Below are 27,724 nucleotides of genomic sequence, written 5' to 3'. Positions count from 1 at the left end.
TTCAACCAGAGAGGTTCATAGACACTCTCAATGAAGATTAATAGAAAAGTGTCGTGCCAATACTTTAAAATAAAATTGTTCATATCTCTGTACAATATTAATCAAGGAGCTAAAATCTATGTACACCATAAATTTATGAGCACTGCATTATACAGTAAGGGCACAACATTTGGCCCCCAGGACCCGTGTTATATTGTTCACTTTGCCCAACCGAATTGTTACATCAATCATTTCCTTAACTACAGTATTCTTAGATGGCAGGAAAATTAATCCACTGTCAAACACTACTGAATGCTTTGTATCAACTCGTGCAACTCAGTAATACAATTCTTTATCCATATCAAAACCTTTTTATCTTGTGCCATTATTTACCGTCTCATTAATGACTATGTAGAAACTATGACTATGAATAGAAAACTTATGGAAAACATACAAAACCTAGAAAATTTCCTCACCATTAAAAAGAATCAAGGGTTTAGATTATAAATTACACATTACAAAATACCTTGTCATTTTTCTATAAGTAGAGACTTGCTGCAAATACAGTCTTATATCAAAGCACAATATTGTACATGTATTCCCTCATTGATCAGTGTAATTTCCCATTTTAGTATTGCTTTGTTAATTTTTTCCATCAACCTTAAAAAGGAAGTTAAATAAAAAAATCTTGGATAAAATAAGTCATGTTTGTAAAATTACAGTGCCATTAAAAGACTCATAATGCAGACAAAAAATGAACACTAACACTCCCTCTTTCAGTCTTCATTTACACACATTACAAAATACCTTTCTTGTCATTTTCCTACAAGTAGAGACTTGCTGCAAATACAATATCTCTCTTTAATAGCTTGACTCCTTCAGAGAACTTATTTTCCAAGTCAATGCCAATGGCTTTGGCAGCCTGGATCATCTGGCGTAGGAGCTCCTCCAGACGACGCATAGCTCGAATAATGCTTCCTGGTAGAAAAAATAAAAGGGGAACAATTTTTACCTTTTTAAATAATAACAATACTTCTGAGCATGTGAAAAGCTCCATTTTAACCCAATTTTTGTGTTTCCACACAAACTCCATTTTATGCATGATCATGGCAGTCGGGCAGGACACACGGAGGCACAAATATGGCATAGCACTATGTATGTAAAATAAAATCATATAGTACCTTTACAAGACCATACACAGGCACTGGCAACTATCAGAAAACTTAGCCACAAAGCCAGGCTAACACATTAGCTAACACAGAATAGAATAGAACCAGTGAAGTGCAGAGGTGCTATAGGCACAATCAGAGAACACTGTATAAACATCAAAGGTCCGCGGTTGTTCAACGTCCTCCCAGCAAGCATAAGAAATATTGCCGGAACAACCGTGGACATTTTCAAGAGGAAACTAGATTTATTCCTCCAAGGAGTGCCGGACCAACCGGGCTGTGGTGGGTATGTGGGCCTGCGGGCCGCTCCAAGCAACAGCCTAGTGGACCAAACTCTCACAAGTCAAGCCTGGCCTCGGGCCAGGCTTGGGGAGTAGAAGAACTCCCAGAACCCCATCAACCAGGTATCAACCAGGTATTAGTGTTAAAGAAATTGTGTACGACCTTTTGTGAGACCAAAATTGGAATATGCAGATGTACGGTGCCCATATCTCAAGTGGCACGTCAACAAATTGGAAAAGGTGCACACATGCAACTAAATGACTTCCAGTATTAAAAAAGAGTGAAATAAAAGCGTAAAATATGAACATGTTTGCTGCGGCTGATAAACTACCAGGGAAGACTTGGACAATTGTCGTACTTGTCAAGACGACCCAAACAAAAGTATTGAGCACCATATGGCAAAGGGAATTCAATGTGAACAAATGCCACATTATGGAAAGTTGAATAGGGGAAAACAGGTTCCACACAACCTACAAATTATTTGGAGAGGAATTAAAAAACTCGTAGAAAAAGTTCTAGGGATGAGTCTGGGTAGTAGACTCACCAGATGAATACAAAGGTCATTGTGTGAGGAGCATATACTATGCTTTCCAACTTTAGAATCACTTTTAAATACATGGTCGGTGAAATACTAAAGAAATTCTTCATGATATTTGTGAGATCAAAATTGGAATATGCAGCAGGTGTATGGTGTCCGTATCTCAGAAAGCACATCAATAAACTGGAAAAGGTACAAAGGCATGCTACTAAATGACTTCTGGAACTGAAAAACAAGAGCTATGAAGAGGGGCTACAGGCATTAAATATGCCAAAGTTGAAAGATAGGCGAGAGAAAAAAAAAAAGAGAGATGATCACTACATACAAAATAGCAAAAGGAATTTATAAAACTGACAGGAATTCTTGAAACCTATAACTTCAAGAACAAGAGGTCATAGATAAACCAAGCTAAAGACAAAGGTGACAAAAAAATATTACAAAATTTTATTTTGCCAAGTGGTAGATAGATAGAACAAGTTAAGGGAGAAAGCAGTGGCTTCTAAAACCACCAGTAGTTTTAAGGTGTCACGTGACTAAGTACTGGGAAGACTGGACAACATAATCATTGCTCTCATCCTATAACTATACTTGGGTACTTACACTTACACTCTCACACACACACACATACAGGTATGTATTTACTTTGCAACATCCAAGTTGCAATGGCCTTTCTTAAATGCAAAGCTGATTGTAAGCAGATAGAATGAACTAGGAGCAGAGGGCATGGAATTGCTTCTATTTAAAATTTCATTTTATGAGCCAAACACGAAAATTTCTTTGAAAAAAAGCATTTAACACTTGAATATGAGAGTTCAAAACACGTCAATATGACAATATGAAAGTTCAAAACACGCCTGGTAAAACACGTCATGCCCTCCAGCCCCCTTAAAGATGGAGACTTTCCAAAGGAGAGAAAGTATTAAAGACAACAAATACACACACATGATGTCAAAGTTGTGTAACTCTGACTTTACCTTCATAGATCTCTGTTTTGGTGCAAAGTTCCATAAACGAAGAACCATTGCACCAGTCATATACAACATCCATCAGGAAAGGTCTAAACTGCTCAACATAGTTTTCTTCATCAATCTGAAAGTTAAAATACTGTTAGATAAACAAGAAGAATTATATATATAAATGAGGTGTAGATATGTATGAAAGAGGCAAGTAGATACAATGAGAATACTGTATATAAATGAGGCGATGATTTATGTGAACAAGGGGAGTGCTAACTACAAGTGTCTACGAGGGGGGAGGTGAGATAGCTCTTCAAGTCCTGTCTCTTAATTATTTGTAGCTAGGGTTCCTTTAATTTTCTTAACATACAATCACCTGCATTTGCTGTGGATGGAGGGAGGTTCTACAATTTCTTTGTGTATTCTACCTCAATGCCAGTACAGTACTGACAAAGAAAATGATCATAATAGGTAACTGAAGAGATTGTTGCTAAACTGGAGCTCACTGCTGGGGACTGTCAAGTGAGAAGATGACTATTCACTTGAACCCTAATCCAACTACTGGAATTGAGAATAGCGATTAGTACCCGCAACTGTGCTAGGGGGTCAAGACTTATCTCCTCCACTGTAGCCAGTGGTAACTTGCATTCTTGTGAAGAGTAAGATACACAAAACAAAGTTAATGCATTATCTCCATTAGTTTCCCATGGCCTAGGGTGCTTCAGGGTGCATGCGTGAGGGTTATGGGTTAAGTGAAGAAAGATAGCTCTAAAGATTACAGCAACCAGAAAAACCCTAATTCATCATTTTAAGATACAGGTGATTCATTACTGTAATGTATATGGATTAGGTGACTGTACTAGTAAAAGAGATGCTAAAGTGAAAGGGCAAAATACTATAATATGCATAAAAAGCATGTACCTGTATTGAACAATATACTTCATGTATTTATAGGCATGTTTGTAGTATATCTAAAGTATATCCACCACCAAGATAACATTATTAAAATAATAGATTAAATCAGTGTGAAAAGAAGAAAATTCTACCTTCATTTGAAACTTTGACCCAGATGTCACAGTATCAAGGTTATTGTGAATAACCAAACTCAATTACGGGCTCACTATAGCCCGTGCTGCATGGAAATTTTGTTCCGAGTAGCTGAATCTAAAAACAACAACTGCATGTAGTTATCGTTTTTACTAACCTCCAATTTGCATTCATGACTGACACGGGCAATTCTACGAGCCATGTCCTGCATCTGTCTTAATGGTCCCGACAACTCTTCTCCAAGTTTGGGCATTTCAGAACTCTTTTCATCACAGACAAATGTGCTGAGTAAGGCACATGTCTGAGCAGCTGTTAAATGAGCAACATTATATTAAAAGATTATCAGACATACATATGGAAAGTATTAATATATTAACAACCTCAAGCCTTCAATGAATCAATGGAAAACCAATGGAACACATTCCCGAGATAAACCTGGCGAGAGTTCCAGGAGGGCACTCCATGCATGAATGCTTTTTTTCTAATTTGTAACACTGTTTATTGCCCCACATGTTTTGAAGTTTATAAGCAATGTTCAGAACCAATTCCCCTGTAATATTTGTTCAACGTTTAATGCCATTTCAATACTGATTAAAATAAAATCTCTGCACAGAATGACAAGCTTCTTTCCTGAAGAATACCACATTTGCCAATATTTCATTAACTTTCCCCTGTCATATTTGGGCTATAGTTTAGTCATGTGCTCTGAATTGTTGTGTTTTCCCTCACCTGAAAGGAGACTATTGACTTTGCATTCCCATCAATATCTAGCACACTGTAATCATACATCATCTAGTATTTTAATGTCAATGTAGGTATAATTCAATTAGCCTATGCTCATATCTTATTTCTCTTATCTCTTGTACCTCTTTCCTGGCAAGTCTTTGGGCATTCTCCATGATATTTCAGTAGCTAGTACTAGGTTGCTGGATGTGGTCTTGTTTTATTACGAACAGGACTCAATGATGCCGTTTCAGGCCTGTTCTTGTCTTTTATCTACCTACCTTTGACATCTCAGCATGCTTAGCCTACTTACCTTGTTTTTCTGTGTACCTCAGGTTTAGGGTATTTTAAACCAATGCATGTCCATATTCAGGTATGTTCCTCTGCCAGTATATTACCTTAAGTGGACACTTATGTCCCACTTGGTATCTCCTTATCTTACAATGGGCCTTGACCTATTGTGTTGTTTCGCTAGCCATTACTATCTACTTGATATTTGTTACCTTCTCCCAGTCTCCTCCTCGCTTCTTCCCCCACCAACATTTATGCACTTCTGGTAACACATAAAATAGTTTACTTTTCTTTCCATCACTACTGCAGTGTATTCCACATTATCACAAATTAACACTACTCTTTTGTTAATTGCTTAAACTTTCTGCTTACAACAGCTTCTTCAAGTCTTTTTATCTCTGTCTTCCATTAATTTAACCCAAGTGACATAGAACACTTTTTTCTCCTCAACCCTTCTTATCCCTTTTATTGCATCTTCGTCTCCTCCCTGTTCTTTAACTGTTTCTTTATGGGTAAGCACATACATGTGCCATAAATTACATTACATAAAAAAAGCAAACAAAGTTAATCGCTTTTGTCACCAAACGAAAACCCCTTACGTTGAATACTGGTACATACATCATGTACAGGTCTACTGTATGCAAAAATGCATATTGTAAATTAGTCTCATTTTTGCTTTGCAAAAACAAACAGTTTAATGAAAAATAAGCGTGCTCCTGGCTTGTGCCCATTTTACATGAGGCGAGTCGGTGTGTACAGGCATGTAGAGCCGTTAACTTTATGGTTGTAGTTTATTTTATATTTGTACATTACTTTCTTTATATTTTCTGTGTAACTTGTTTAAAGCATTGCTCTGTTTTGTGTTATAAAGAATAAGGACTGCATGTATTGCAATATTATTCTATTGAAAATCAAAGGTACACAATGAGTGCCGAGCTGCTGTTGAGCATTGTTTTTAGCCATTTTAGATAGCTGTTTACTGTCGTATACTACATACATGTAAATTGTCTGCAAATGACAGCTCTAGTGTAAGGTATTGAGACAAAACTTTAATTCATAATAATTACGCTCCAGGCATTCACACTTAGCACATCTAAAGTGTAAAAGTGGGTAGGTCAGTGCTGCATAATGCATCATTTTGGATTACACATTGCCTCAAAAATTTGCATTAAGGTGTAAGCATTATACATTTAAAATATTTTCATAATATTTTGTATATTTAATACTTTTTTACTCTAATGCTGCGCAGTAATTCCATTATTGTACAATGTAATGTAAATATTATATAATGTCTTACCCGTTATATTGTTGAAGAGGCCATTGAAGAGCATCTCTGTTATGAGGAGTTCATCTGCGGCTGACAGTTCACAAGCTACTCTGCCCTTACGCTCGATCACATCCTGGGAGGTGGCATAACCCAAGCGACGTAGAACACGTTTTCTGCACTTCAGTTCATCCATTTGCAAGAGACTCTTTGCTCTCTTTAGGTCTACCTCAGCATTGTTTAATTCCTTTTTCATCTGCAAAAAAAAAACAGGCCCATTTTATTCACCCAAGTTATTTTTTAAATATCAAACAACAAACATTTCTGATAAAACATTTGCAGCCAACTTTTACAAGAAATTAATGTGGAATCAATAATGTCTGAAACTGAGATCGGGTGTACTAATGCTGTGGAAAGTCAGTGACCACTACAGTGCTCAATTGATGGGGCAGTGCATAATCTGGAACACAGTGGGGATAAAACTAGATTACAATTAAATATCAATTGGTTACTTAAAATTATCAAAGGATGGAAAGGTATCCATTCAAGATGAATGCATAATTATACAAATCTCAATAATCCAGCAGTAAAATTTGACCTACATTGGCCCTTCCTCCTTTGCACAATGCTTTGCATACACTAACAATAAATGTGATACTGTACTGATGCATAGCAGAAAATATACCTGCTATGCATAATTTTATTTATCAAGAAATATTACATGTGGCCAAAGCCTCAGTCACTGAAAAACAATAATTCAAATACCAGCCACCAAATGGCCCCCTAATTTGACATGAAATTTAAATTAATGTACTGCGGCTGAAGAGCTGAAACCCAACCATGAGAATGAAAAACCGACGATGTTTGTTTCTGTCCATCCTGGACCATTATCAAGTCATGTACTGTACATTACAAGTGGCATAGTTACTTGAAGGAAATAGTCTCCCCGGTATATAATTGTTCCCAATTGTGAAAAGCAAGATACACTCAAAAGAATATTATAGGGTAAATAAATTTCCAAGACGATATCTAAATGATGTTCACTGACCATTGATGATACATTGCCTGCAATATGTCTTACCCCAGCCAGTCAGTTATGCTCAACTCGCCTCACAATTTTCTCCTCCCCTCCCCCCATCTTACAATTATAATCCAATAATCCAACAACAGCCTACTTAGAAAACCTACATTCTTTGGTGTACATTGATTATGGAACATCTCAACCTCTTCTCAAAACTACTGTTGAATTGGCATTCACAAAAATTAATAATGCCATGGTATATTTTTTTTATTGTGTATTAACACTTTTGATGCCCGGTCATGCATAGTTCATCACAAAACCAAAATATGCTGAGTGCATGATGAAGTCATTAATTTAAAAATTTGTAAAAATTAATTTAGTGTCTGAATATTATGGGACTTGTTTTAAAATGTGTGCCAATGTCTTCCCATTCTCTGTATACCCCACATGGCATCCTGACCCCGCTTTGTGGGCGCCCACCCACGCTGGAGGCTCACTGTTCTTGTAACCTCCCTCATGACAGCCACGGCCTTTCCTCGAGTCTAAAAGTTTCCCCATTCCGGTTATTTTATCGCGGGTATTTGTTGCTACCGGCTTTATAAACACTGCCAGATGGATACTGATCAAGAACAGAGCCAATCCATGATGAAAGTATTGAAAGAGACGTACGAGGGGAGCATCCCTCATACAGAGTGAGAGCCAACTACATGCACCGAGCGAGTGATGCCGTCAGGAGATTCAATCTCGTCCAACAAAACGAGTCATACTATATGGTTAGTGCTAAATATACCAAACCTACACTTAGCCTACCTCCATTTTCTTTGAGAACTTTTCGTACAACTCATCTCGGTCGGGCTCTTTGTGTAACCTGTGTGACTCAAGACGAACGCTAAACTTCTCAAGCTTGTTCACAATCTCCAAGAGTGTTTCATCTTTTATCTTCATGTTCTTCACTGGGTCGAGTAGAAATTGGTTCTCTGGAACCCTCTTCAAGGCTTCCTGGTAACAAAAGAGGGGCAGTTTTATACACAGCATTCTTTTACGAGGAAAACAAAATTTTCAAAATAAACAAAATATTAATAAAAAGCCTAAATAATAAAATAAAAATCCACCATCCTTCAGAGAAAAAATGTTTTATTTCTAAATGTTAGTCCATGAAATTTATATCTTAATTTCACCTTTGGTTTTACAGCAACTTGTTGACTGATTAAATGGAAATTTTTGTAATTTAATAAACCACTGAAAATAACAATTTTAAATAAGTTACTTCTGTGTGGAAAAAATGAGACTAGCCTAAAATCCATATCTGTTTAATAAAGACCTTTTTCTCATACACACAGTACTGTATAAACTTAATTCTCACTTTATTTTACACTTATGGGAAGGAAAGGCATCAGTATAAAAAAATATTGAATAAAGTAAAGATTATATATATTTAGAAACTTAAATATTATTTACCCAAGCAACACCACACTGAGCTATAATACTGAATACTATACTGAGAAACTGAGCACCCAAATGAGCCACACACACATTAGAAAGAATTTTTTCAGTGTCAGTTAAATTGAATGCATTTAGGCAGTGATGTGGTGAAGGCTGACTCCATACACAGTTTCAAATGTAAATATGATAGAGCCCAATAGGTTCAGGAATCTGTACACCAGTTGATTGACAGTTGACAGGCAGGACCCAAGAGCTGCAGCTCAACTCCGTCAATGTTACATTTTGAGTCGTGTGCATATCAAGCAGCTTCAAAACACGTGTTTTTTTTTTTATCTCTTTCAAGTCCAATACCAGCCACATGCTTACTCCTCATTCTTACAAGTCACAGACTTTCAAACGCTACATTTCTAAGTAACTATCATAACTTAATCTATCCCATCATTATGAATACGTCTTGCATTGTTTATTTCTATAGCCATATATCCAGATTTTCCCTCCACACCAGAATACTCCACAAAATCTGTACACGCACCTGCACCATCTTCATGACCATAACACGCTGGTCAAGGGGCTTGAGGTCACTCGGCAGCTTCAGCCTAACTGCAGACACTTCCTGAATCAGCTTCAACATCACTGACATCACCACTGGCTCACTCTTCTCACCTGGCTTAGGAGGTTTTAAATCTGAAGTCACCTGCAAACATTGAAAATGACAAAAGGCTTAGGTGACATGGAATTTTTTTAATGCAATTATAGCATTTATCTATTCTAATATTAGATTAAATTTTCATCTCAAACAGATTGCAAGATCAAAAGTACACCATTAAAAAGATTACTTAATGACTTAATTACATCAACATAATTACAGAATTAATGTTTAGTTTTGGTTAAATACTTAACCAATCTCGAAAGATTAAACAAAATTGATTCAGACTTAAAGATGTCGGAATGAATATACAGTACTGTGCCTTATATTTGGCTTTATCATTAGACATCTCAATGTTAATTCAACAAATTAACTAACTAAACCACAGGTACAAAGGGTCAACTTTAGCAGTCATTAAATGCTCTTCTCACAAAAGCCCCAGGCCTAACACTAACTGCATGTCTCCACTTGAAGAAATCATTACATTCCAAGTGGGAACAATTCCCTAGTGAAGTAAATATCACCCGTTTGCTTTGAGATGAAGATGTGATGATAAACATGAGTGTTAACCCTTGTGTTGCCAAGGGCTATTTGGCCATTGTCACCCACAGGCGCATTAAAAAAACAAATCTTCTAAATCTGTTAATTTATGTTCCCTGATCACGGAAAAAATAATAAAAAAATAGTAAGTGGCATATTTTGCCCACTATAGGGCAAGAAAGTCTGGCCAAAAAAAAAAAAAAAAAAAAAAAAAAAGGACACTGATTCAGTGTGCGTCCGAGGCGGTCTGCTCAGCCCCAGCTGTCAGGCAGGAGTGGCCACAAAGAGATAATTACCTAATTATTTCAATGTCTCCGATTTTTCTTCGATTTTTTGCTGTAATATTATTCAATAGTGTGTAGTGTGATGTATTTATATAATAAAATTTGTGAACCATCGCTGTACTCAAAATTATGGTGTGCATATTATCGATTCAATTATTGTGTTCATAAAACAATAAACAAATACTTTGTATTTGTTTATTGTATTCTCAATCATACTAGAGGTATGATGATTTAAGTGGTGACTTCTGACCAGTCACACAAGCAATAATTAAACAAAACCACAGATGTGGTTAAGGATTCTATTGATGAATGGATTGGAAAAACTAATTGGCATTTATGTGAAAGCACGTCTTTAAAATCAATCAGTTGAGGGTCTATAGCAATATAGGCAGAGGGTTGCATAGCAATCATGCAATTGCTATGCAGCTATTCAAAGTATTTTTTCCCAGGTGAAATTAATCTATCCTTTTATGACTACATCTTTCACAGCCATTCACAAAGTCATTCAATTCATACAATAACTCAACATATTGAGTATTTGTACATCCAAACAATGTATAATTTACCATATAATTATTTTGGTCATGTTAAGACATTATTATTTCATAATAGTGTACTTGGTATCTATCACTGTGTGGCATATATCCAATATTCACAACAATATGGGTATAAATGCCAGAAAAATATATGAAAAGTGAAGTTCAAGTATAAATACTGAACAAAGCAAACAATAGTGTCAAGTAAAAACCACAAACAATCCAAAAGACATACTACCAGCACTTGAAAAATAGTTTCAGAGTTTTTGTGTATTTTCTACAGTAATGTGAACATCAATTTAAGCACGTCTTAAATACGAGCAAAACTGTGGAGCTGTAGTATTGAGAAAGATCCTTTATATTCACATTAGTATACATTAATGTAGATTTTTTGTATTTGAGTGCAGTACTTTATTCTGCTTGTCAATGAGCAGCAGCATCTCATGTAGTAACTCGTGAAACAAAGCCTAACAAACATTTCTTATGCAAACGAAAAAGCATATTAATAATATTAGTCTACATAAAGCTTTATGGTTATTTGAGAAACAAAATGTGGTTTTACCCGGATCTTACCTGGAGAGGCAATCAAGAGTTGTTCTATTCCCGAGTATTTGTATAATACATGATATAATGCACGAAATACTGCATGTACATCAGTACACAGGGAGAAGAAAAACACATACATACATACATACGATGTGCTAGTGTGCAACGTTCATAGAAGTGAATTGCTTGATAACTCTTTGCACAAATGACTACAAGAGGCATGCAGTTGTGCCCTATAAAAATACCTTTGAAGCAGCCGTTGCCTCTGATACACGCAATATCACGTCAACAGTTATTGTCGGAGCCTCCATGGGATTCTTCTTGTCCTCCTGTTTTTTGTAGCTCAGCACCACCCCCCAGCCGAAGTCATCATCATTATTCTTAATCTGTTTAAATTTAACAAGGGAAAATATACATCCGTGTCAGTTCAAAGATCACACAGTTATGGCTAAAAGAAAAGAAAAAACCATTGCATATACCTGCAGTCATGAATTAACATTGCTCAATTTAAATAAAATTCATGCTCTTTGGCACAAATTAAAGCATTTTAAGTTTCAGGTTATGAAGCTGAGGCATTTTCTAAGAAACCAGCCAGAATTAGAATACAAAATATATACAAGGTAAATGACAAAATCATATGGTATCCTTATTGGAGAAACCTAACTAGGAACAGAACAAAAAAGGTTTACACTGTTTTAGCATTAGAAATGAAGAAATTTAATATCTATCCCTTTACAAGATTAAAGATATACCACATCATGGACATACTAAAAGTAAATGTCAACATGGAATTATGTACACTACCACTACTGAAGGGCATCTTCAAACTTACATAGACCAGTCTCCCCGGTTGTAGGAATGGCATGATGTATATGGGTCGAGTGATGAAGGCATGGCGCTCGTTCTTGAGGTTGTGTATAGTCTGCTTAATCTTGTAGTAACTTTCCACTTCAGTCTCTCGTGGCACATTCATTGTTTCCAACTCCGTTTCACAAGTCCTCACACCTGAAGTAAACACATACCTAATACCTTGTTGCTCATTGAAAATGTTCAGGACAGAATACTTTCTGTTGTACACAAGTTGATTATGAAAATTACACTTGTATTAGAGGTAAACTTTCATATGTTTAGCACAATTACTGGTTGTATGTACATTCACACAATAAAACAATTCATCTTTATGAAGAAGTCATGTTATTTACTAAACTTTTCAATTTATAAATGCTTAAGATGCACAAATAATTTTCACAAATGTCCTAATATATATTTACACTTAGTGAAAATTTCCCAACATTCAAAATACACACAATGACAGCTCAATTATGACACCAGCGACCAATGTAAATTGATTTTGAGCGCGCATGATAACACCAACCACAATGCATTTGTATGTTTGTCCACAGTCCGGCACTCAGATCATTAATTTAATTTACTTGGTACACACACACAATGAAATCACACTACCGTGATGTATCAATTGAATGTAAAATAAATTTTACATTCAATTTATTAATATAATTTTCTTTCTAATTTACTTGGTGTTCTGTAATCCTGTTTCATAAATAATACTTCCCAACTGTTCTATGTTATTGGCAAGTTGCCATCAATTAACCCTTAAACTCTTCAGATAATTGAAAGTCCTGCATCATGGTGTGCATGTCAACAAATATCTAAACAAATTTAATGACATCACAGCTGGGGATTCAAGCACAATAGGTAATCGCATATGGCGACTTAGAATCATTCAAGGTTTAAAGAAGTGAATACTCTATCTAGAATTAGATGACCATATGTGATTGTATCATGAACAACAGGAGCCAGTCATTGTTCATTAGCTGTGATCAGGAAGCCAATTCAGTGGACCATAGAGACTTAATAACAATCACTTGAAAAAGGACTAAAAGACTCAAAAGAGTATCTTATGAATGGAATGATATAGTGGAGATGACTATACAGCTGGGAGCAGTGCACTAGATATAAACAATTTGTCTAGTCAAATTGGAGTTGCATATCATAAAATTTGACTGTACATGCATCCAAGGCAACAAAGAATGCATTCTAATTTTTTTCTACGTGAGCCTGATCAAATTTATTTACAGATTTATGTATGAGAACAACTGAAAATTTAAAAAATTAGTTTGCAGTGAAATAAACTTAAGCTGCTTAGAGTACTGGGCCTTAATAGTACAACAATTATTCTCTCTCTCTACGAATGTGTTGCATCAACATTTGATGGTTTGCTACATTATATTTAGCCTAGTTTCAATGACTACTTGCTAGTTCTTTCTTTTAACCTTACTTCATTCCTTCTATCTTTATCAGCCCCTTTCCTTGTAACTTGCCATTTGTACATGCCTGTTGAGGAATGCATTCACCAAGAGGCATGTACTTATGACACCAACTTTAAAATTTTAATTATTTACTATATGAAAGCTCTTCAGCACATCAAAACTAATACCTGCTGATGCATACTTGTTCATCACTCTAGTCTTTCTCTCTAAATTTGTCATATATATCTTTCAAGTTCATGAAGGCCATGTACACCTCAAATATTCTTGCACACCTTCTCCATAGTAAATACATATATCTGGTCCGCACAATCTTCTCCATCACAGAGCCCACTTTATCTTCAACCAATTCCTTGGTTATTTCCTGTACTATTCCAATCATTATAGTCTGCTATACACTTTTCATTATACACAGACAAGAATAAAACTCTTCTCAGCCAGTTACAGTTATTGGTGTTCCAAGTGGGGTAACTTTTACAAGTGGTATTCCTTGCAATACATAAATACAGGCACTCACGGTCACAAAGTGCTGGAATGGATGAGTAATTTTGGAATTGGAAGAATGATCTCTCCAAGATATATTCCGGGTTTATCTGCTCCACACGCAACAAATTCAGCACCATGTTGTACGTCAGGTGGAATGCAGAGTTGATGGGATCAGCATTGCCCTAAGTGAAAAACAGATCTGGATGAACTTAAGATTACACAGAATAGATTTGCTATTAATATTAAAACAACATGTAGTACAGATTTTTACAAAGTCATAGCAATGATTGGAATACCATGTCCTAAGGTGTAACAGGTAAATGTGTAAAAAAAAAAAAGTTTTCATTTCTCAAAAGATTTTATATACTAAACAAATGAAAAATGAGGAATCTGTAATGTTTGCAGAGCCAGTTAAGTGTATGCAAGCAAGGCTACACGAGTGGAAGAGGCTGCAACACCAAGAGGGGCCTACTCCTAGTCCCCCTGGTAGAGTACTGTACTATGACATTTGTATTTACTGCTGAACATTGTATTAACTCTGAACATTGCCATTTTTACTATCTCCATTCATATTGCTTACATAGCATCCATTCCAGTTTTTTATATTTTATAGAACAGTATTTTCTCTTTCAGTTCATATCCTTAGCTTTAAAATAAATCTAAGGTGTCCAGAGTTGAACAACTGTATACTATAGAACTTCAATTATTGACGAGGCTCTTGAACCAGGAGAAAAAAATATTACATAACCGATTCTGTAAAAACAAAATATGGGGATGTAATTGAAACAAAAAACTTTGCAAATCCTCTTGTGCCCTGTAATATGCAATTAATGTGATATCAGACAACATTTCTAGATAAAAAAAAATTTAGTTTCCAAAATGATGACAAAAGGACTACAAAACCAAACAACAGGTCAAAAGCATACGCAGTATTTCCATTGAGGATACGTAAAAATGCATTTTACCCCTAATGATGCACGTGACGCCTCCCTCGCAACACCGTTGTTAAAGCCCGATGAAGAAGTAACGTGTAATGTTATAAAGCATTCCGAAACATCCAGACACAGATTGCACTACTTGTCACAGGTATTAGGGTAAACAACTAATACACAAACATACCTGCACCAAGTTCTTCACAACTGAGGTGTTAAGCTTCTCATCCACCATCATTATAACGACACCTTTGTCATCTTTCCCTCGTCGACCTGCACGCCCAGACATCTGGATGTATTCTCCTGATGTCAACTGAAATTAATGACAAGCTATTAATCTCAACATTTTAAATTTTGTATTATGATAGCTGGATTATATTTAGTGCAGATTCAAATTCCTGTCCATTATGTTTAACTAGTCAAACAAATACAGGCTAATATATGCTACAATAAAGTGTAGACAACTGGATAATGTGTGCCACAGTGTAGGATAAGGGCGCCTGACAGCTGAGTGGACAGCGCTTGGGTTTCGTAGTCCTAAGATTCCAAGTTCAATCCCCGGTGGAGGCAAAAGCAAATGGGGGAGTTTTCTTTTCCCCTGATGCACCTGTTCACCTAGCAGTAAATAGGTACCTGGCCTGGGGATGTTCAACAAAAAGGAGGCCTGGTTGAGGACCGGGCTGCAGGGACGCTAAGCCCTGAAATCAAGATAACCTAACCTCAGGAAGATAAACCCATGTGTGTCAATGTGTAGACAACAGGCCAATGTGTTTGTCACAAAGTGTAGACCACAGGACAACTCAACAGCAAATTGTGAAACACTTCACCCACTGAAATAAAAAAACAGAATTTTTTGAACAGCAGAATTTGCAAGTTCATAGAATGTCATCTATATTTTCTTTTAAAAATTTATACAGAATTAAAAATATATTCTAGCACTTACCCATCGAAAGTCTTGTCCATCAAATTTACGAACATTAGTGAAGAGCACAGTTCTGGCAGGCATATTAAGACCCATGGCAAATGTTTCAGTCGCAAAAAGGGCCTTCACTAAACCCTCTCCGAACAAGATCTCTATCGTCTCCTTGATAATGGGCAACAAACCTGAAAATGTTAATTAGAAAAGACTTCATACAAGTACTGTACAGTACTGTACTGTTAATAAGCACAATTTATGCATAGAACTATGTGGACATCATATTTACTTTTTTTGTTCTCTAAATCATTCTAAGCCAAAAACAGTCTTAACTTATGGAGGTATATATAGTCCTGTTTTTAGCCACAAATCAGTTTTGAGAACATGAAAAAAATTTGCATGAAAAGTGCAGTAATTACAGTACTGTGTAAAAGAAAAATAACAATAATGACTGGCACAGCAATGTCTCCAACAATTATAGAATATGCATAGTAGTTGGCTATAGTTTTATATTAACGATAAAAATTATTGTGCAGTTTGCCATTTTTTTTTTTAAACTATTTCTTCCAAATTTTTGTCTCCTCTTAGTAATTTTAGTCTTGTTATAACTGGTTCCAAATTAACTAGAGGTACAGTCATTTACTATGGTACATTGGTACATTGCAGTTCTTCCCATGTTTCATTACACAACTACTAAACAAATGGACAGGTATCCGATTTTTTGCCCAACAAAACCAACTGATTACAGTAAACATTTCTCTGGCACTGTAAAGAAGTCACTGGTGCCATAAATACTGTACGATATACTTGCAACTTTTGGGTTAAGCTTCCTGTCTGGGCCTAACTCCCAAGCAGGATACAAAACTTTGGGAATAAAACTTGGTGACCCAACAGGGTCGTAGGGCACATCTCTATGGTTAACATTGTCACTCGTATTCTTTAACCAGAAGGGGATTGTTAACAAATTCTATATAATCACAGCTTGTATTGGTTGAAGTAAAAAAAATAAAAATAAACAAACTAGGCATAAACAAAGGCGATGCACCCATTCTCCTATTGCCAATCATTCAATCTTAATATTTATATTATTAGCAGACACTTACCATTTGCACATTTGTTATTATTGATAATGAATTTTGTGGGTAGCAGAAAAAAGCCTAAATATTGGAAAAAGACCTTCTCTCATTAAGACTGTAGTAAAATGGTCTCACTTTCACACAGCTGACTTCAAGTGGCACACCACAAAGCATCCACACATGCACTTAAGTTGGAAGATTCACACTCGTGTGCTTACAATGCACAGTCACGAAGCCTATTTCCCTTATTACTGGACTAAAACCTAGCTTGTTTGGTCTTCAATGAGAGCCCAGGATGCTAGGAGCATAATGATTCCACAACGGCCATCACGTGTTTAGTCAATGAGGAAATAGAGAGAGCACAAATTCCATTGTTAGAAACCAATGCCAGTCATCAGCCAATTTGGAAGACTACTGGAAGGAGTATTCTGTCTTGAGCAATACAAAGGAGATTTGGTCAAGTCATCCTCAATGGTCAACTCGGGGATAGGCGACATACTCATGACGTCTCAACCCACATCACCACAGACGAGTCCGTAGTGACCCATTATTCCCAGATGCTGCAGAATAGCCAATAGCCGATTGTCAAATCCGAGAGACATAGGTTGAAGCTAACAAGAGCCCCACTTGCAAAACAAGTCAAGCATTCCAGCCTAGGACATTAGTAATACATGAAGTGTGTTTTTTCTGTTATTGGCCACTAATTAGGAAACAGAGCATCATGCATCAACCTAATTCATTCTAAATATCCTGTAAGTGACCAGAATCCTGCTGTTTAATCATTTTCGTGAAAATGACGAAAGAGTATCTGTATCCAGTATCTGCCCAAGAGATACTATGAGGTACATCCATAAGCATCAGGACTGAAAAAATGTACCACTGTGATTGTATTGTATCTAGGTCACGTGTATAGTTGAGATATAGAAATGCGTTCAGCAAATGTGTGTAAACTAGCAGTGCTGCCATAGAGAACCTGATGAAGTGCCTTATATAAAAGTTAGAAGGAAGAAACCAAGATTATAGCTACCACTCTGTTCTCACTCTAACCAGTGTAAGGCCACTGAAAGCTGCCCAAGTGTTACCCCAATCAACAGCCACACCTGTCACCAAGTCCAGTCGTTAGCTGCCTGCTGCCAGGCGGGTCATGGATGGATGTAAAATGCTCTTTACATTTATAATTTAAAATGGTATCCAAGTGCTCTATAGAACAAACTCCATCATTTACCAACCTCCATGATGAATGCCTATGCCTCGTCGTAGTAGAGGCAGAACTGAAACCACCTGCGGTAATTGTCTGTCCTCCTCAGAAAGGACCGAAATAGCATTGCTGAACACTTCATCCACCAACTGTTTTTCCTCGGCTAAATTGAAATCCAACTTGGACACCTGGAGAGCATAGGCCTCACATTCCTTTTTGGAGAAACTGAAGATGATGACCGGTGCAAAGTTGCGCTCCATTATCATCTTCACAAGTTTATAGCAATCGGAACCATCCTTCACTCCACCTTTCTTGCCTTTTAAATGGGCCTGAGAAGATCAAATTTATTAGACATGGTGGATATATTAAAAAATACTCCTCATAATTACAAGAACAAAAATAACTTTAAAATGACTTAATTTACAATAATTTGCTCAGCTTAATAACCAAGATCAGGTTGAGAACAAATAGCTAATTCACATCACAGAAAACATATAAAACTTATGCAAAGCAATACTGACAGCCGCAAAGTTCACAGAAAACAAAGCACTAAAAATGCCCAACAACTCTGCAAAGATTCATTCAAATGCAAATGATTCACTTGAAACTAGTCCCTTTGGCTGGTTGATACCTGGTTGATGGGGTTCTGGGAGTTCTTCTACTCCCCAAGCCCAGCCCGAGGCCAGACTTGACTTGTTAAGAGTTTGGTCCACCAGGCTGTTGCTTGGAGCGGCCCACATACCCACCACAGCCTGGTTGGTCCGGCACTCCTTGAAGGAAACAATCTAGTTTCCTCTTGAAGATGTCCACGGTTGTTCCTGCAATATTTCTGATGCTCGCTGGTAGGGCATTGAACAACCGTGGACCTCTGATGTTCATACAGTGTTCTCTGATTGTGCCCATGGCACAATCAGAGAACACTATTTTCTGAACACTGTATGAACACTAAACAAGTGAGAATTAAGAGTGAACCATCAAACTCTTACATTTAATTTTTAGTTGTCCTGCAGCAGGACAACAGGATCGTACTCACCACCCTAGCTTTATTTAAAGTTTTACTGCCCAGACAAACTAATTGTCAGATGGGTACTTAACATAATTGTGAGGAAAAGAACCGCTGTGAGTGCCAGAGTGAAACTATGCAGTTTTTGGCAGTATACACAGGGTAGATTTGGTGTAGTTTCCACTTGTCCTGTGTCGAGCAGTAAGCATCAACACAACAAAATATGATTCTCCTTCCTCTCCCCTTACCAAGTCAGTGTGAGAGTTAATAATTATTTAGGAGTTGTCTAGATTAGAAATTCAAATTATTATTATTATTATTATTTATGGGGTTCTAGAAGGAGTCTCTTGGTTCATGCGTGGTTTTTCAGGCTAGGGGTGCATCATCTGTTGCGGCACTTGTGGCAGGTCATAGCTGTCTGTACACCACCCGCTCTGCTTCACTGGCTGCCCTCTTTGTTGATCACGTTTCCTTGACTCAGTTCCAAGGCACATTTATACCAGATTGTCTGCAGTATACTGACATCTGTTTAATGTTCCAGTCCAGTCAAGCTTGTGTTGCCCTGGGTCTAACTTGCCATCCTAGTAGGCTCAGGAATCTGTACACCAGTTTATTGATGGTTGAGAGGCGGGACCAAAGAGCCAAAGCTTAACCCCCGCAAGCACAAATAGGTGAGTACACACCAACATTGGCCGTAGCCAGGGTAAAGGTGTCACAACAAACCCAATAGTGGTCTCCAGTTCAAACAAGCACCAAACTCTAAACCCAACACCATATTCCAGATTCCAGATTTAACGACCACTGACTCGGTAAATAAAGGCCTCGTTAACAATCTCAAATTTAGTACTGTAGTTAGAACTGGCAGAAAGATAAAAAAATAAAGTCCTTAAGTTGAGTGGATACTAATCAAAATTTGTTATACAGTACTGCATTATTGGCACACTGAAACTAGAGAAGTACAGTATAAATACCTGTTCTGGTGCATTTTGCAAAATTGTCATTGCTGTATTAAAATTATCTTCTCTGAACTTGCCAGTTTCATCAACAGAGAGATAGATTCCTTCGCCCCCAGCAGGGAAGATATAGTGTTGGAGAGGAGTCGGACGGTAGTCTGTGTACACCACATGGCATGGCTGATGGTGAAGGTAACAAACCCACTGGGCAAACTGAAATCAACACGTCACAATGATTACATTATCTGACTAAACTATACACGATATTTATGAAAACACTGCAATAGCTGGAAATATACTTTGCTTAGCTATTTAAATTTAATAAACTGTCTTCAAGATATATAATTAAAAACAGAAAAATACAAAATTATGCATATCAGAGAAGCTTCACAGAGGAATATTAATTTAAACCTTTATCTGTAGAACGTTTCCCACTCATGGGGTGGGTAGGCACCAACCCGGAGAAGATAAGAGTAATAAAGTAAAAGGAATTTAAAAAAGGAACTTCTTTGAGGGTCGTTGCAAAGTTTAACTTCTCTATAAGACCTAAGCAATCATTAGATAAAGCAATGTTTCTTATACTTGTTGGTTATCACTATATTAATGCTATCTTTTTCTAATTGATACCACAAAGCTACTTTATGACTACAGCATTGCTATACCTTTATTATCTCAGATTGTTCCTACAATCTGGTGAAATTAACCATTTGAGAATGATTTAATGATAAATACAATTCTGCAGATCCATTTTTAAATCTCAATGTACTCTTTAACTATAAAAACAATCCCTGCCAACACTTTCCTCTTCTTCATACAAAACATTGTTAAACAAAAGACTACACTAATGAAAAAAAAAATTGAAGACTGCAATGAACTCTTAGGCAATGTTTACAAAAGAGTCACATGAAACAAAAGCTTACATGCAAGTCATGCTTGTGGCAGAAATCCACAATACCATACAATGTTTTAAAATTATAATATAAACTATTATGTATGCTTCATACTGTATCCTAGTCTAATAAAGATCATATAAAACAAATGCAGTAAGAGTAACTTCTAATACACAACCCAACTCATTCCACTAACCTGGCTTGCATTAGGAATAGTTGCAGAGAGAAAGACAAATTTGACCGTTGGTGGTAGAAGGATAATGGTCTCTTCCCACACGTATCCTCTCTCCTTGTCTCTCATGTAGTGAATCTCGTCAAAGATAACCCAACCAGCTTCTCTCGTCACCTCGGAGCCTCGATACAGCATGGACCGTAAAATTTCTGTGGTCATGATGAGACAAGAGGCATTTGGATTGATAGTCACATCACCGGTCAACAGACCCACATCAGTGAATTCATCGCTAAAATCTCTGTATTTCTGATTACTCAAAGCCTTAATGGGAGTTGTATATATGACTCTCTGCTTGTTCTGTAAACACATGGCAACCGCATACTCGGCAACGACTGTTTTACCAGCCGATGTGTGAGCGGAAACCAATACCGACTGATTATTATCAATACATAATATGGCTTCTTTCTGGAAAGGGTCCAGTATAAATGAATATAACTTTGCTGGTTTTTCTTTGGCAGGTTGAAGTGGAATATACATTTCTCCAGGGGGTACAGCCACTTCATGTGTACATGCTTCGAAGGTCTCTATAATATGTACAGCTATTCTTGGCAAATCTTCTATTAATCTGAAAAGAAGAAAGTTGTAGTTGTAAATCACACACAAGAAGAAAACACTCGAGAACAGCTGAACAGGATGTGCCATCTAGTCAGGAATTTATACAGTTTAAAAGACATTCATCTTAGAGCCTTGGGTGCCTGAACATATTTCTCCTTACTTGAGCTAGACAGACAATCCTCATACCGTAGGGAGCTTTATTAATTTCTTAATATTTCCTCAAAAAAATGCTTCAACAATATGGTGGATTCAATATCCTTCTAGAAGCTCCAGTCACATGACTTTCAGTCAGTAAGGAGATCAAGTAACAAAAGCTGCCCACTTCACCCAAAGAACCAAGACCTGCTCTCACAAAGAGAGCTATTCTTTTCCGTAAGTTTTTAGTAGTAATTGTTGAAATGAATATCAGTGCAAAGTGAAGAAGTCTTTCTGCTGCATGTAAAAGCCACTGAATTAGTTGAATCGTCATAAAAAAAAGGAAATGGGAAGACTGTCATTCATGCTGTAATCTGTCCTCTCGAATAATGCACTGCACTTTGACAAAATCCACAACGGATAAAATATGATGTACAATAAATCAAAGCAGCTCACATTCACATTTTCTATGCATGGATTGTGTGGTTAGGTTAGGTTCAGCATTTTAATACACCATTTTCTGTCTTATGGCAGCTCAAGAGGATGGAGGACTGGATGCCGAGCCATCAATCGAGAGGTATCATGGAATCGATTGTTGTGTGGACACAGTGCACCACCACTAGTCGTGTTTGGAAGTACTAATGTCAAGACACAAAAGTCCTCCTTAACCACTGCACTTCACCAAACAACAATTGTCATTCTGAGAGTTGTGCTATTTTTTTTTTAATCAGGCTATATTTTAATGTTTTTTTAACGTTTTCATCACACTGTTTTGAAATGAAAATAGTTGAGCTTGGAAACATTTTGACATTAACTTTACCTGAACATTTATAAAAACAAAAATATGTCCTTAACAATTACACTATAAAGTATTTGTCAAAAATAGGTGCACAGTGCAGGGGTTAAGGAGAGAAATACCCACTTCTTGAGCAATTGACTGGAATGTAGTGGAATTACTGTAGTTAAGATCATGTTTGCTGGCCAGAAATTTAAAAAATGTCACCATAACTAAGTTACTCTTTTTACAATTTGTTGCATAAAGTGAGTGTTAGTAAGTTGGCTAGATTACCTTGTACTCTGGATATTATTATTTTTATTGATGCATTCAATAATCTTAGCAAAGTATCTAGCAGGTTTATGTATTTCCTTACCTGCTCCCTAATATATATATCAAGGCAGACTCTATGAAACATTTCAAGCCATTATTTATTATTACTAATACAAAAGGTTTGTAGATATTACTCATCAGTAATATTACTGGCATATTGGCAGAGCTATAATCTTGTTCCGTTTTCCATATCAAACTATTGCTACGCATTTTGGAGAGCATATGGAATAATTTACGTCTGAGAGTCGGGTGTTTAACCTGTTTGATGGTTCTTTGTGTGTAGCATATACTCTGCGCTCCGTTGTAACATTCTATTGTACTGAACAGTACTATTTGGTTAATTGTCCAACTATGTTATAATATAGATTAAAAACAAATTAATATTTTAATGGAATTATTCTTTCCTAAGAAGTATATCTTCACACAACCGCTTATACACATGAAAAATCTATTATAGTAGTGTATATATATTTCACCCAATATAAAGCGAGACATTTAGCATATACTGTACAGCACAGTCGTGTATCAGATGCACATTTCATAAGTTTTGGTAAACCCTACCATTATTTAATAGCAAAGAAATATATTTTTAGTGATAATATTGTGCTGTATTTTGACTTACTAAAGTACATTAAAACAGCAAAAGTAAGAAAAACTGCAGTAATCTCAAAGGAAGACTTAGATTATAAGTCCAGTTGACAGAGGGCAGAACTCTCCCTTCTTAAAAAACCAACCTAAGCTCAGACTGTGTTGTCTCCACTTGAGAGCGACGCTTCTTGGATACTCCCTTAATCTTCTTGTCATCTTCAGCAATTCTCTTTCCTAATAACTGGTTGAGTTCCTCAGCTGCTCTGTAAAGCATGAAGGTTGAGGTTATTATAAAAAAAACATATACTGTACTTAATATCAAATCAATACAATCAGATAAATCTCAATTATCTTTATTTTGCAGATTTATGAATTATCTACCTATTCTGCCATTTAGTTTCAAGAATGCGTGGATGGGCTGTGTCTACCCCTAGTAGACTGCCCTGGTATGCCATAGCTGTTGTCAAAAGATTAAAAAGTATTGTCGGTTATATTCGGTATTTTTAAAATTTGTTAAAGATTCTATAATCTATGAAAAAAATTTAAAGGTGCCATTTTAGGTGAATTTTTATTAATTTTTTTTCTTCTAATTAGGTTACAATGTTGGAACTTAGGCTGGAGGCTCTTATGTTACATTTTTAAACAAAGTTTCCATAAGAATTGGATGTTTTTGAAGGTTAACCATAAGAATGAATGTGATTCGAGTCTGTTAACTGAAGGGTATAAACAATCACAGCAATATTTATGTGGATAATTTAAGGGGATGATGCCAAAATCAAAATCTTCAGAAAATTTTTGGCAACTGAATGTTGCCAAAACATGGCACTTTCCACATTCATTAATGTCTGAAACACTTGCACAAGGAACCAATTCTGGCTATACTGTATATGCTTAAAACCAATTGAATAATAAATATTAGTTGAAGTCCAACATCCTCTTTTCCTGTTAAAGTACTGTACATTAAAAAATATAAAAGTTCTGATATAGTGTAATAAAGATATCTTATTTGAACTAGGATAAGATAAGCTTCTTTCAAACACATAATAACAGACACTGTGAGGCCCTTCTTGATCGGAGTTTGGTCAAATGTTACACAAAATACTGTTACGAAGCTCATTTTTTTCCCCAACTGTCAAAACCAAATCATGAGGTTAAGAAGTATTAGCTGTGTATATGCAAGGCTGTGTTAGGCTCCGTTGGGTTAGGTTGGGTAAAGTTAGGGAGGTATTAAAATAGATTCCTAAGTCATATTGCGTACAATGTGGCTTGTATGCTGGTGAACCTGGTCGAACCCTTGTTAGAATCTGACCAGATTGTCAATTGGGTTAACCCATGTGCCGCGTTTCCACAATGGTCGTTCAAGTTAAAATCGGTGAAAGCCCCAAGAATATTGTTGAAAACATCTCGATAACTTATTAAACCATAAATCCAAAGTTTTTTAAAGTTGGGTTAGGTTAGGTCACTGTTTTACCACTGCGGAATAGGAACTTCATATCTATGGGTTAATTTTGAACGTTAAAATCAGCATTCGCCGATTTTAACTTGGGCGACCATCATGGAAACGCAACACATGGGTCGACCCAATTACTACTTGGGTTAGATTTCATTATGGTTCAGAACAAACCCACCACACCAAGATGTAGATATCCCGAACAAGCTCGCTCCTGTCCCGAAGGTCACACCTCTTGTAGTGCAGCGGTGAAACACCTGTCATTTTTAAGTGGTCTACCATAGCCTGAATTTTCCCCACCATCATGGATTGTCACAACACACTGCCATTGGGGTCCAGGCCGTAGGTATTTGGGAACCCGGTACCAGTCACCTAAATGCCCCAGCCACAAATATTTTAACGTTGTTTTACTAGTTCAAGTCTCGTGCAAGTGTCACCCAAAAACTTTGCTAAAAGACTTAGAACAATCTGGAAATAATGTTAGTAAGACAAGTAACGTCGATGAGGGGGGGGGGAGGACAGGTGCACAATACACAGCTACAGGTGTTCCCAGACCCACTTCTCATTCTCCTCCTCGTCCACCAGCTCGATGTCTGGCAGGGCCTCCACCCGCTGCACGCCCTCCTCCTCCACGAAGTCAAAAAGATCTTCCCCGAAGCACGCCATCCTGCCCCGTATCCCTGTGTTGTGTTGACTGGTGCGTGTTGCAGCGCCGCCACCACGAGACCCCTTCCCAGCGCACCACTCCCGGCGGCCACCCCCTCCCAGCGCTCCTCTCCCGGCGGCCACCCCCTCCCAGCGCTCCTCTCCCGGCGGCCACCCCCTCCCAGCGGCCACCCTCTCCCAGCGCTCCACTCCCGGCGGCCACCCCCTCCCAGCGCTCCACTCCCGGCGGCCACCCTCTCCCAGCGCTCCACTCCCGGCGGCCACCCCCTCCCAGCGCTCCACTCCCGGCGGCCACCCCCTCCCAGCGCTCCACTCCCGGCGGCCACCCCCTCCCAGCGCTCCACTCCCGGCGGCCACCCCCGCCCAGTGCTCCACTCCCGGCGGCCACCCCTCCCAGCGGCCACCCCCTCCCAGTGCTCCACTCCCGGCGGCCACCCTCTCCCAGCGCTCCACTCCCGGCGGCCACCCTCTCCCAGCGCTCCTCTTCCGGCGGCCACCCTCTCCCAGCGCACCACTCCCGGCGGCCACCCCCTCCCAGCGCTTCACTCCCGGCGGCCACCCCCTCCCAGCGCTTCACTCCCGGCGGCCACCCCCGCCCAGTGCTCCACTCCCGGCAGCCACCCCCGCCCAGTGCTCCACTCCCGGCGGCCACCCCCTCCCAGCGCTCCACTCCCGGCGGCCACCCCTCCCAGCGGCCACCCCCTCCCAGTGCTCCACTCCCGGCGGCCACCCCCATCCCAGCGCTCCACTCTTGGCGGCTACCCCTCCCAGCGGCCACCCTCTCCCAGCGCTCCACTCCCGGCGGCCACCCCCGCCCAGCTCTCCACTCCCGGCGGCCACCCCCCTCCCAGCGCTCCACCCCTTCCCAGCGCTCCACTCCCGGCGGCCACCCCCTCCCAGCGCTCCACTCCTGGCGGCCACCCCTTCCCAGCGCTCCACTCCCGGCGGCCACCCTCTCCCAGCGCTCCACTCCAGGCGGCCACCCGCTCTTAGCGCTCCTCTCCCAGCGGCCACCCCCTCCCAGCACTCCACTCCCGGCGGCCACCCCCTCCCAGCGGCCACCCCCTCCCAGTGCTCCACTCCCGGCGGCCACCCCCTCATTTTGAATATTTGTACTTGTTGCGAGTAAACCTTATACTCGCTCCATTATCTCATCATCTTAATGGCATAACTAATTAGCACTAACTACACAAGCTATAACCCTATCCCTATCTACAGGTAACGGTTTTTCCACCCTCCTATCTTATTGTGAGGTGTAGTCACCGTATATAAGCAAGCGATTTGAGAATAGCAAACCAGTACAATTTCCAGTCAAGAATGTAACACTCGGCGTAGGCAGTTCTAATCGTCTACAAGACGCTACAGCTTTGACACAGAACAGGCAGCAGACTAGGACCGCATCCAGCTACAACGCTCTCCTACATAGAGCTCCGCGACTCCAGCCACACTCAGCTCTGCTCCAAGCTCCGTCTCAACGTCTACGACACTGCTGTATCCAGGACTACTAAATAAATATGAAACTCACTAAACACTGTGTATTTAATCTACCCAACAACGTAACATAATCGTACGTTACATTGGTGACCCCAGAGAGTTTCGACGATACCCAGCCACGATGGACTACAACATGGACTCACTGGACCTCTACTGCTGCTGCTTGCTGTGCACCGCAGCCACCTTTCATGGAACGCTGCCAACACCCTCGCACCAGCTATGATTTTCATCGTGATCATCTCTGCATTTTCATCTGCTACGGCTTGCTGCTCGACGATCGTTATTCACTCATCTGATAGCCTCATCAATGATTACATCACGTAGGATCTACAGCCTGTCCTGCCGACTCTCCGTCACTGCCAGGGCACTGCTTGTTCTACAGGGACTCCCACGACAGCTGCTCTGTCATCAGATTCATCTACACGTTCACTGCATTCTGATACTCTGCCGACTCAAGCACCTTGCGCAATACAGGGCTTACAGCTTGCA

General features: G+C 38.7%; 1 protein-coding gene across 2 annotated transcripts; it reads right to left on the bottom strand.

Moving 5' to 3' along the window:
• Window positions 1-667: 667 nt before the first annotated feature.
• On the bottom strand, window positions 668-25,792 carry LOC138358844 (exosome RNA helicase MTR4-like). Of its 2 annotated transcripts, XM_069317194.1 has the most exons (17): window positions 25,635-25,739; window positions 24,007-24,082; window positions 23,772-23,888; window positions 21,204-21,804; window positions 20,136-20,330; window positions 18,193-18,490; window positions 15,915-16,075; window positions 15,159-15,284; window positions 14,071-14,221; window positions 12,098-12,270; window positions 11,511-11,651; window positions 9,246-9,407; window positions 8,081-8,269; window positions 6,283-6,505; window positions 4,129-4,280; window positions 2,943-3,057; window positions 668-957 (listed from the first exon to the last, which is right to left on the bottom strand). In XM_069317194.1, the coding sequence occupies exons 1-17, from the start codon at window positions 25,639-25,641 to the stop codon at window positions 803-805; spliced, it is 3,042 nt and encodes a 1,013-aa protein (XP_069173295.1). In that variant the 5' UTR covers window positions 25,642-25,739; the 3' UTR covers window positions 668-802. The 2 variants fall into 2 exon arrangements, with proteins under 2 accessions (XP_069173295.1, XP_069173294.1); XM_069317193.1 differs by lacking the exon at window positions 24,007-24,082 and having other exon boundaries at window positions 25,635-25,792.
• Window positions 25,793-27,724: the final 1,932 nt, after the last annotated feature.

The sequence above is a fragment of the Procambarus clarkii genome, chromosome 86 (genome assembly GCF_040958095.1).
Source record: "Procambarus clarkii isolate CNS0578487 chromosome 86, FALCON_Pclarkii_2.0, whole genome shotgun sequence".
NCBI classification, from domain to species: domain Eukaryota; kingdom Metazoa; phylum Arthropoda; class Malacostraca; order Decapoda; family Cambaridae; genus Procambarus; species Procambarus clarkii.
This window is presented reverse-complemented; position numbering and strand designations above follow the sequence as displayed.

Excerpts from the sequence above, each read along its gene's own strand:
- LOC138358844 (XM_069317193.1), bottom strand. The coding sequence starts at position 25,741 with ATGGCGTGCTTCGGGGAAGATCTTTTTGACTTCGTGGAGGAGGAGGGC. Across the intron at positions 21,805-23,771 it reads ACAACACAGTCTGAGCTTAG|ATTAATAGAAGATTTGCCAA; the intron begins GTTGGTTTTTTA and ends TCTTCTTTTCAG. Across the intron at positions 12,271-14,070 it reads CATTCCAGCACTTTGTGACC|GTGTGAGGACTTGTGAAACG; the intron begins GTGAGTGCCTGT and ends TGTTTACTTCAG.